This window comes from Solanum verrucosum, unplaced genomic scaffold (genome assembly GCF_900185275.1).
Source record: "Solanum verrucosum unplaced genomic scaffold, falcon-dt-bn FXZP01000160.1, whole genome shotgun sequence".
Classification (NCBI taxonomy): Eukaryota; Viridiplantae; Streptophyta; class Magnoliopsida; order Solanales; family Solanaceae; genus Solanum; species Solanum verrucosum.
The window spans coordinates 1-12,135 of record NW_026020443.1 but is presented as its reverse complement, the minus strand read 5'-3'; the positions used below and the strand labels follow the sequence as shown (position 1 = coordinate 12,135).

At 32.2% G+C, this 12,135-nt stretch overlaps 1 protein-coding gene across 1 annotated transcript; it reads left to right on the top strand.

The window, feature by feature from the left end:
• Positions 1-5,426: 5,426 nt before the first annotated feature.
• On the top strand, positions 5,427-6,143 carry LOC125808531 (ethylene-responsive transcription factor ERN1). Its single transcript, XM_049488211.1, has one exon. It carries the CDS (start codon positions 5,427-5,429, stop codon positions 6,141-6,143), a length of 717 nt encoding a protein of 238 aa, XP_049344168.1.
• The last annotated feature ends 5,992 nt before the right edge of the window (positions 6,144-12,135 follow it).

Sequence of the window (12,135 nt, the reverse complement as noted above, 5' to 3'; positions counted from 1 at the left end):
AAGAGTGAGAGTAAGAGTGAGAGTTAGGGCTTGGAAGATAAGAGAGAAAGAAGAGGAAAAGAAGAGGAGAAAGAGAAGAAGAAGCTAAGGATCGTCGTGGATTTTTGTCGGGGGTGATCCCTAATCAGGTATGTGAGTCTTTAGTGTGGGTTTATCCTTTCCCCCCACATACCAAGCTCGTTTTTATGATTTGAGAAGAGATTGGATTTGTTGTTGAAGTTGTTAGTTGTTGTTGATGTTGTTAGTTGTGTTGTTGAAGTTATTGTTGGTTGTGGGACAGGATTGGGCTGTGTATTTGAGTTGTGACCTATTGTATATTGAGGGATTTTATGATCCTTAGTGTTGGTTGGTTCATACCCCCACACACCAACTCGTTTTTAATTCCAAGAGAAGATTTATTGGTTGTTGAAGTTGTAGTGGTGTTGTGTTGAAGTTCTTGCTGATTTAGTACAGATTTCTGGCTGTGATTTTTGAGTTGAATCTATTGTATAATAAGGGTCTTTATGATTCTAAGTGTTGCTGCTGAAACCTTGAGGTTGAGAGGGTTTAGAATTGGAAAGAAACAAGGGGAAAAAGTCGGATTTTTTGGGGAAAAAGGGGCTGGGCTGTTGCACCTCTCCTAGTGCCAAGGACACCAATCCTTCCCTTTCATTCACCATTTCTTTTTTTATACATGTTCCTAGGTATTATACCTATGTTTCCTAGTTGTTTCCAACACTCCAAGGTACTTCCAAAAGTCAAGTAAAACTACAAGTCAAGTGAAGTTAGTTTCAAAGTCAAGTGAAGTTAGTTTCAAAGTCAAGTGAAGTTAGTTTCCAAATCAAGTGAAGTTAGTTTCCAAGTCAAGTGAAGTTAGTTTTCAAAGTCAAATGAAGTTAGTTTCCAAGTCAAGTTGAAGTTAGTTTCAAAGTCAAGTGAAGTTAGTTTCCAAGTCAAGTGAAGTCAAACTTAGAAGTAAGTAAGTCAAAACAAGTCTTTAAGGTTTTCCAAGAGTCTTCATTGATCGTTTTAACTTCATTTTAAGGCTCAAGTTAAGTAAAGAATGAAGAGTTCCAAGTTAAGAGTTTCAAGTTGAGTAAAGAGTTTCAAGTTGAGTCAAAGTATCGAGTTTCAAGTAAAGTAAAGAGTAAAGAGTTGAGTTCATTTCTCAAAGTTATTAGGGAACTATGTATTCCCAAAGAAGTTTTAAAGAAATGTTTTTACATTTAAACAAGGTTGGAAACTGAGATTTCCAAAAGAGCCTTCGGGCTAGTTTTTGAGTAATTATCTCATATCAGCAGGAATAAATATGTTTTAAAAAACATAAGAGCCAGTACATTTTTGGGAGTAGTATCGAGCACCGAATTGGGGGAGCGTTCAAAGAACCCACAGCCCCCATAGAACCATGTTAGCCACCATGGGTAGAAAAGGATCATACTTTTTAGATGAATTCTTTTCAGATTAGACTAGTGGATCCATTAGGCAGTTCAGGTCTTATACCTTTGGCCGGGTATAAGATGCTCTGGCAGCGTGAGGTCGATCGCTGTATCATCACTATAGCTCTTATGTGATGGTTGTCGGTTAGAGGAAACTCCCACAGCAGTTATTGTATTTTCATACACATAAATTATTGTATTTTATATACATCAGTTCAATTGTATTTCTATATACATCTCAGGCTTATTGTATCCTTGTATACACTCAGAGTTTATAGCATGTTTTAAACAGTCTTTCTTTATATCGCACTTGTTTTAAATTGCCTTATATTGAAAGAAGTCAGTCAGGTTGAGTTCAGTTATTCAAGAGTCGAGTATCCTTGAGTTAAGTATCTTTGAGTTAAGTATATATCTTGAGTTAAGTATATATCCTTGAGTTGAGTATCTATCTTGAGTTGAGTATCTATCTTTGAGTTGAGTATCTATCTTTGAGTTGAGTATCTGTCTCTGAGTCCAGTATCTATCTTCTGAGTTGAGTAAGTTTGAGTAGTTTTGGGGTATTCCTTGAGTTGAGAAAGTTTGAAAAGAGGTAAGTTATTCAATTTATTCCAGTTTTTTCTTCTAGCCTATGTTGTTTAGCTTTCTAGCTTACATACTCGTACATTCCACGTACTGAGCCATTTGGGCCTGCATCTTTTTATGATGCAGACACAGGTATTCAGGATCATCAACAGGAGATTCGTTGATACATCCGGGAGTTCCAGTTAGCTATGACAAGCCTCTTTGCTTCCGGAGGATTTCATTTACCTTTCAGTTGTATCAGTTGTTAGGAGGTCGTGGGTCTTGTCCCGGCTTCCATCTTTATCAGTTAGAGGCTTCATAGATAGACAATAGAGTTTCAGAAGTCTCTTCATTTATTTTGTTTAAATGTTTTGAAGACTAAAAGTTGCCTTTTTATGGCGAGTTGTATATATATTCTATTATACAGAGTTTTCTTTTGAGTTAAAGATTTATAAAGTTGAGTTTATAAACTCTTATTCAGTTTTAAGCTCTTGTATGCTTAAGTTAGTATTCCGCTTGGAGTCAGCCAGGATGAGGGTTCGCTTGGGGACCAGAAATGGTCTTCGAGTGCCGGCCACGTCCAGGGTGTAGGCTCGGGGCGTGACATCATAAATATTGCATCATAATAAATAGTAACTTGTTCAGTTGGACACTTATATATCTTTAAAATACATTATTAAATAGTGCACAAAGATATTTGATCCTGCCCAAAATTTGGAATTGTTACACTAATTTCGGTCAAAGTTCATATACACAAATTTAAGACCAAACCTTAGATACTTGGTCTAAGGGTTTCACATAAGTTCATTGGGAATTTCAGACATATAAAAAAAGAATGCAACATTAAGTCCACCAATAAGGAATCGCAACGTATATATTGTCTTTACTTTTGGAAATCGTTGTTGTCCTAAATTTCATTTGTTTTTCGTTGAAGAAGACATGTTATATAATATATACTTTATCAACTTGACGTTATAAAAGGTAATCATTCTTCTTGGTACTTAAATTTAAAGGGTCATTAACATAATAATCCTAAATTTTGGATTTATATTTATGTTTAGGCATGTAATACACCATCTTATAACTAGCAAGACTTGTGAATTGATGTGACATTTCTCCATTTTAAGGCATCTTTCAACTCAAATAGATCCCCAATTTAGTACTATATATTCTCAGCTACTTTTCCTTTTGAGTCGAGCGTTTAATAGATTCCATTTTATACTTTGTAGTATTATTCCCAACTAACACAAAGGCCCCATGTTTTTCGTATATGTAGAGCTACAATTTTGAGTTCATAGGTTCTAAATTAAAAAAAAATAAAATTATTCAGTGAATTTTTAAATGTAAATACATAATATAATTTAAAACTATCGAATTCTAATAAACTTGTAGCCCCAGATTAGAAACCTAGTAGGTTTAGTTGTTGTTGTTCAAGTTATAAAATGAAGCGTGCAACCAAAAGATTCTAATATTGTACCTACTATAGTCTCCATGAAACTAAACATTATACTTATTGGATGATTTTTTATTTTTTATTTTGAAATTTTTTTAGAAGTATAATATGTATCCAAATGGCAGATTTTAGATATAACCAAATTATTTAAGAAAATGATGAAAAAGTAAAATATAAATAGCAGGCCAGGTTCGTGATTGCAACTTAGTTTTATGGTTGACACATTACAAAGTTGTCCTAATTAATCTACCAAATATTATGCTATTTTTGTCAATAACTAGACCATATTTGACTTTTATTTCTTTTAATAGTATAATAATAATTATTATAATTATACTATACATTTTGTACTTTGTGACATGGTATCTAGAATCATGTACTGCCTAGCATGTCTCAAATTTTTTATGTTTCTCCCTTGTGAAATCTTTAAAATGATAATTTTAGAAGATTTTATTTAATTTTTATTATTAATTTTCATCTTTAGTTGAGTGAGTCAATCTTTTTTTTTGTTTTGTTTTGGATATTCATATTAATATTTTCTTGAAACGAAAGTAAAAATTGAGACATTAAAAAAGGTATAACCATTTGATATTTGGTATTTATCAGTCTAACTAATTTAGATTTACATATCGTTTAAGATTCATTAAAGAGAAAAATACTCGTATTTAATTAAAGACAAAAGAGATTATGTTCATTTTATTTTATTTCTATTCATGTATTCGACGAAAAGTAAGATCACTCCTTGTCAAGATAAACATAGGATATCATTTATGTGCTTTTTGCGGACATCAAAAATTAGTTTTAGCGGCAATTATTAGTGACAATAGCTTAATTGTCATTTTTAGCACTAACACACACTTTTTTTAAAATGTCTCTACAACCTATAGCGATATTGAATTCAATGACAATTAACTAATGACGATAAAGACTTTAACACTCGTTGTTAATGTGTATATTTATTATTGCTAAAGCTATTTTTATTCTAGTGTCATGGTTTACAAAATTGACAAAATGTGCCTTTTAAGGATAAAAATAGGACTTAAATACATACAATGTCATCATGAGTTCATGACTAGAACTTAAGAAAAAAAGAAAAAAAATTCCATATACCCTTTATTAATTAGACATATAGTAGTTGATATGTTAGGTATTTTCATAATCCAAAATATTAATTATTATTGTTATTATATATATAAAAAGAAAAGAATCTCTATGAGATAAAATGCCAAAAACTAAGGCATCTTTCCCACCCCTTTTAACCAAAAAGACAAAGAACGTGCATAAGTGTGAGACTTGGAGCAAAAATATAGCAAATATAACAAACTAACAAACACACACACAACAAACATTAAAATAATTTTAAACAAATATAATTTGTTTAATCATTCATATTAAACAAGTCATTTTTCCTTCATGACATAACATATTCCCACATCTTCTCTCCACAACACACATTTTCTTTTTGCTTCCATCCCGTGTTCGATATCTGTATTAAATCATCCATTAATTCAGATTCACGTTAAGTACAACTCATCTAAGTAGAAAATAAAAAGACCCCTATAAGTATTTTCCCCCCTATTTTCAGTGCTCGAACACGAAACTCCTGATTAATAGTAGAACGATCTTATTATCCATCCCATCACAACACACAATTTTTTTTGTTTCCTTCGGTATTGATTCAGATTCGCGCTATATAAAACTCAACGGAGAAACGTAGGATCCGCATAAGATTTTTTTTTTCTATTTTCAGTGTTCGAACACGAAACTCCCGATTAATATTAAAACGATCTTATCCATCCCACCAGAACTCTACGTGGTTCACGCACTTCGAAATTTGAGTCAACTAATAAAAGAACAAGTAAATGAAGACAAGGCTCACCATAAACTCCAAAGACTTATATAAACAACCTTAACATTGTCTCATTTTGTTTAAACATCTCTCTATTTCCTCTCTTCTAAGTCCTTTTAACATCTTTTTTCCCCTTTTTAACTTCCATATGGAACAACAACTACATAATTCCATCAAAAAATGTAGTCCTAAAGTTCAAAAACAGAGAAAATTTGTTGGTGTAAGACAAAGACCTTCTGGAAAATGGGTTGCAGAGATCAAGAACACAACACAAAAGATCAGGATGTGGCTTGGAACGTTTGATTCTGCTGAAGAAGCTGCTCGAGCTTATGATGAGGCTGCTTGTCTTCTCCGAGGATCAAATGCTCGAACAAATTTCCATAATCATTCCCCTCCCATTAATCCTGCTCTTTCTATGAAAATTAGAAACCTCATCAATCATAAGAAAAGCCTCAACAAAAGTACTAGTAGTACCAGTACTATTTCGACTTCATTAACTACTCATCAAGAAACTGTATTATCTAATGATGATGCATATAAGCCGGATTTGAACTTCTATATGGGTGAAATTGATCGAATAGGATCTTCAAATTTCGATCATACATCAACATTTACAAATGATTTTGATACGATTCTTCTGGATGATGAAAATGTTGATAACTTTCACGAAGTACCAAAGGGAATTCTTGAAGATCATTCTCAAATACCTGAATTTGAAAATATGAAAGTTGAAAGACAAATATCAGCATCACTATATGCTATGAATGGAGTGAATGAGTATTGGGAGAATTTTCATGATAGTAATAACAATGATGCTACTTATTGGGATCTCCCTATGCTCTACCAAATGTTTTGTCCAAGTTAGAAATTGTTCCGACTCTTTAAAGATATATCTTTAGTTGTATGTTGGATTTATCGATACTCTTTAAAGATATATCATTTGGTTGTATGTTGGATTTATCGATAGCTATACATATTCAGAGGATTCGGCATGAGTGCAACAATACTTTCTTGCAGGTCTAAGTTAGGATTGTTTTAGGCCTTTCTCAAATCTATTATCAAATCAAGCTATACTCCATGAATTTCAAAGTATTGAGCATTTTTAATATTATTTTTTTTTGGTACAATAGAAATAATATAATATTTCATAAGTTATGTTGCTTAAATCAATCGAGGAAAAAAAAACTCCATATTTTTTATCGTTCTTTCCCATACTAACAAAGCTTCATAATGTATTTGACCTTCGTTTTGTCAGAAAGGCAATACGTTAGTTTGTCTCTTTAGGTGTGTATGATATTCATAAACTTAAATAAGTATTTACAATCTTCAATAATAACGATAAGAAGGTGATGTTTTATATAAAATTATCTCCACGTCAATTATTTTTATTGAAGAGTTATCTTAGTTAGAATTACTAATATTTAATGCTACTCTCAAATAAATAGAATAATTTTGTGTCTAGAACTCTAAAGATAATGGACTGTTTTACACTTTTTTTCTCTCCCATTAACTTGGAAAAGATTCAAAAGCCAACTTAAATAAAAAAACAACAACAAAAATAAGTTATAAAACTAGAAATCCATATATCAAATTAAAAATTATTTTATTCTAAAGAAAAGAAAAAAATATTCCTATATACTCTTTAAGCCCCAATTTTTATTTATTTTTTTTAAAAAATACACTTTTCACTAAAGTTTAATAATAGACCACAAGTATTTTTCCTTTATTAGCCCATCAAGAAATAAAAGTTGTTCAAATTTCCAAAAAAGCACCTATAATAATTAACTAAACATAACTATCAAATGATTTGATGCAGTGTATGAGTCTGTTTCTTTCTTAATCAGAATTTTTAGATTCAAGTTCTAGGTATAAAAAAAATTCGCGTATAGTAGCGTTTCCCCTGAATAGAATCCTACGTGACACAAAATCCTATGTAAACGAATTCAGATTAGTCAGACTCTAATGAGAGATGAAAATCTATTTTTTTTTTACTACTAAAAGGGGAAAAAGAAAAATAGAAAATAAATAATAAGAGTGGAATTACAGGAGGGAAAAGCACCAAAGAGAGTCTTATGTAATGGCGAAATAGCCACGTCATCACTTGTTACCTTTCCCTTTCTTCAATAAAAAGAAACTTCTTTTGAATCAAAATCCTTATACAACTCTTCTTCTGCTTCGTTCAATTCACTAAAAAGACTTCCAATTGCATATAATTGTGAAAATTTACTCAAGTAGGTGAGTTTTCTGCTTAAGTTATTGTACTGATTATGTAGTTTGATGTATTACAGTTTGGTTCTACTGTGTTTATTCAATTGATTGCTGTTTGTTTTCTGCAGTTTAATGCTTTTTGATTTGTGGGTTTAGTTTTTCTTGAAGTTATTTTGTTCTATTTTGTTTAAAGTTTGATTCTTGATAGTTGATACTGTGTTTTGTTCAATGGTTTGCTGCAGTTTAATGCTTTCTGATTTGTGGGGTTTAGTTTTCTTGAAGTTATTTTGTTTAAAGTTTGGTTCTTGATACTGTGTCTATCCAATTGATTTCAGTTTGTTTTCTGCAGTTTAATGCTTTCTGATTTTTGTGGTTTTGTTTTGTTGAAGTTATTTTGTTCTATTTTAATTAAAGTTTGGTTCTTGATAGTTGATACTGTGTTTGTTCAATTGATTTCAGTTTGTTTGCTGCAGTTTAATGCTTTCTGATTTGTGGGGTTTAGTTTTCTTGAAGTTACTCTATTTTGATAATTTAAAGTTTGTTCTTGATAGTTGATACTTTGTTCAATTGATTTCGGTTCGTTTTGTGCAGTTTATTGCTTTCTGATTTGTGGGGTTTAGTTTTCTTGAAGTTATTTTGCTCTATTTTTTAAAGTTTGGTTCTTGATAGTTGATACTGTGTTTGTTCAATTGATTTCGGTTTGTTTGCTGCAGTGTAATGCCTTTGATTTGTGGGGTTTAGTTTTCTTGAAGTTATTTTGTTCTATTCTGATGTATTTATAGTTTGGTTTTGTGGTTGTATTTTCTTCAATTGATTATCAGTTTGTTTGTCAAGTTTAATGCTTTCTTATTTATTGGGTTTCTGTTTTCTTTTAAATTGTGATGTATAAGGTTCGAAATGTTGAATTAAGGTAGTATGTAGTTCACCATCCGAAGCAGAGCTGGGTAGTACCGAGGCCTTCGGCAAATTACACTCGTTACGGTTAAAATTCTTTTTTATGTACATATAGTAGATTTGCTTTCCATTAGTACTTTCATTTGCTTCACTTGAGCGAGGGTCTTTCCGAAACAACCTCTCTACCTCCAAAGAGTAGGGGTAAGGTTTGTGTACACTCTACCCTCCCTAAACCCCACTTTGTGTGATTTCACTGGGTATATTGTTGTATATACAGTAGATGTTGAATCCCTTTTGCCAATTTATGTGTTTACTTCTTCATATTTTGAACTCTCTTAGTGAAAATCCTAGCTCCACCACGAGTTTGCATATCATCATGGTATGGTTTTATATGCGTGTGTGTTTTATGTGTAAACAAAGGAGAAACAAATTGTAGTAACTGGTTCTATTATTTTGAGGTTCTACTGACTAGCAAGATGTTAGTTGAGCTTCATCTGGGTTTCCTAAAAACCTTGCTGGCAATGAAGCCAGGCTGAAATCCTCTCATTCACTCCATTTTTTAATTTGTTGTTGTTGTACTTGTTATTGTTTAAGCTCATCACTACTTATCCCCTGCATAGACCCTCTTCCCCTTCTCAATGACCTGTTGCTCTAGGGTTCATCAGCTTGACTAGTTTCAATTGCATCTCTTTTCTGTCTTTCCATAAGAAGTAGCACGAAGTTTCTGAATATTTACCCTAGGAGGTGAGTTCTGCATCCTTTATTTATGTATTTGCTATCTTAATGCCATTTCAGTTTGGTTCTTGAAACTATGTTTGCTCCATTGATTTCAGTTCGTTTTGTGCAGTTTAATGCTTTCTGATTACTTGTATTTTTTTCCGTTTTCTTGAAGTTATTTTGCTCTATGTTGATGTATTTCAGTTTGGTTCGTGATTGTAATTTGTTCAATTGATAATCAGTTTGTTTGTCCAATTTATTGCTCTTGATATTTCTGGGTTTCATGTATTCTTTGAGTCTCTTTTCAATTGTGATGATCACAATATGCTGTTCGCATATGACTTCGGTGGGGTTTTATATATGTTTGTTCTATGTGTAAACAAAGGAAAAAACAAACTGTAAATAAACAAGTACTATTTCGAGTTTATACTGACTAGTAAAATGTTAGTTGAGCTTCTTCTGAGTTGCCTGAAAAACCTCGCAAAAATGAGGACATAGGCTGAAGATCCTCTCATATCTCTCCAACTTTTTTATTTCTTGTTGTTGTACTTGTTAGCATTTAAGCTCATCATTTCTTATATCCTACATAGCCACTATTCCCTTTATGACCTGTTTCTCTAGTGCTCATCAATTTGACTGCTTTGGTGAATCTTGTCAGTCCCTGCATCTTCATTTAAATTTCTCTTGTTTAGTATGTGATTTGCTAATCTGAGCTCATTTTTCAGTGAAGCTGGATAATAGGTATAAGTGACTACCTTTTTGAATTATACTCATTGATGGTGCACATAAGCTAGGGTGTACACTTCTACTGAAAAAGTGGTGCAGAGCTTTATTGCAATAGTTCGAAGTTGGGGCATCAAAATGTCGAGCGGAGATGGACCTAAAGTCTCTTGTGAAGAAATACAAATGGTAAGCTTTCAATCTTTTTTAGATGAATTGTGATCTTCCACATGTTACTTTATCTTTGGTTTAGTGCTCATTTATTAATCATTCTTCAAGAAACACAATTATCACTTCTCTAAAACACCAAGAATTTGTACTCGGTCCTCTTCCCCATTGCATGGAAGAATGTTTTGCTGGCTCATTGATGATAATATACAACAAATAAAATCCTTGGACTTTGTCTCCTTAGAGCATCTTTTCTGTTTTTTTACAAAAGAAATGGTTTTCTTTTATGTTTATATTTCAGTGAACCTTTATAGAATGTTATCACTAATAACATGGAATTCAACCAATACCAAAAAAAGAAGAAGCTTGGTTATCCTACTTAGATGATCACCAGCTGTTCCAAATTGAATAATCACGAGATCTGTGCATAGATGTGTGAAAAGATGATTCTTGTTTTGAATTTCAGGTGCAAAATCGGATTGAGTACTGTCTTCGGCAATACATGAGTCGGAAAGAAGTTGTGAACACTCTCTTCATCCAGGACAACATAGAGCCTACATTTACTGAACTCGGTATGTTACATATTTTCAAGGCATACACTTACTTCCTCCATGTAATGTGGAGTGAGGACTTAACTTGGCAATTCCTGCAACACAGGTTTCAAAAGAGATTCAAATAAGGATCACAAAGCTTTTAATGGTTAATAATGGCTGCCAATATTTCTCACACTTCCTGAAAATAGCAGATACATTATCAAACAATTGAATGTACATAGAAAGTTCCAATCATAAATTATCAAAAAGAGTTTCTTTTGCCCATGAGTTTTAGCTCTCTATCACACAACCGATGCTCTCTGCCAAATAATTAAAAAAAAAAATCTGACTGCCCTTCTCTGTTTGTGTGCCGTTTTTTAGCTGTCACTGTTGTCTCCTTTCTATCTCTAACTTTTACAGTAGAATGCTTCTTTTGCTGATGAATAATTGTATGAATGCATATGTAAATATTCTTGAACAGTTGCATCTACTCTCTAACACTTAGTTATCGGTGATCGGTGAGGGTTCTATTCCCTACCTTGTAATCCCCTCCCCCATTTCCCCTTTAATATAACGACTAATAAAAACACATATATCAAATTAGAGGAAAGTTAGTGGCCATACTAATCTTTTTTTAGTTTTTAAGATAAGTCTATTCACAAATATTGCTATACTTTTTTCAATTTTGAAGATCATTCTTTTCACAAATATTGCTATTAACAGCTTCCTAAGCTTAACACTATTTTGAAGTATCAAGGAATCGAAGAAAAATTTTCACAAATTCAGAGTGCTATTAATAGCTTTACTAAACATATTTTTGACTTTTTGTGTTAGATGTATATGTATGCTAGTGAGGCCATTTAAAACACATAATCAATGGAATGTTAATCTGTGTCCATCCATAACTGCTGATGAATAATTGTATGAATGCATATGTAAATACAGTGAGTCATTGCTTCTGTCTACCTTAGTTATGGATTCATTCTTTAAAGGGAAAAAGGTCAAATTTTTCCTGTATTATCTGAAATTGAGCAACTTTGTCCTTTACTTAATTTTGGTCTAATATTATCCTTGTCGGTAGGAACAAGTCTTCAATTCTTCTTTCTCGTTAAAAAAAAAAGACTTTTTTGAGATGGTAGCAAGTTTGTAATAAATTCATAAAAAGGCTGTGAAGACACTGTTACAGATAAAAGAAAGCAAAAACTGCTAAACTAGAAGAAAGTATCTACTGAAAACTGCTGAAAAAGACTACAGAGACTCGTAAGACTTGTAGAAGAACCTCAGTGTCTTTTATGTATTCTTTTTAAAACCAAAAATGAGAAAACAAAATATAACTTAGGTTTCATCTTTTGGACTGGGTTGCTTTAAATTTGGTGGTCTAGGATGCTATTTTGCATCTGTTGAACTTTCCAGAACAGTAATAAGAGTTTGAAGTAATATTTCAGAATTGGATCTTTCCTACATTTAAAAAGTACTTCTATAAAGTTCAGCTCAGAACTTTTGACTTCCTTTGAACTTGACATTTCTGTAAATTTGATCACTTCTAATTATCTGAACTCATCTGTGGAGTAATGCTGCTACCTTTGCCAGATACCTGTGTCATTCTAGAAGCAATTG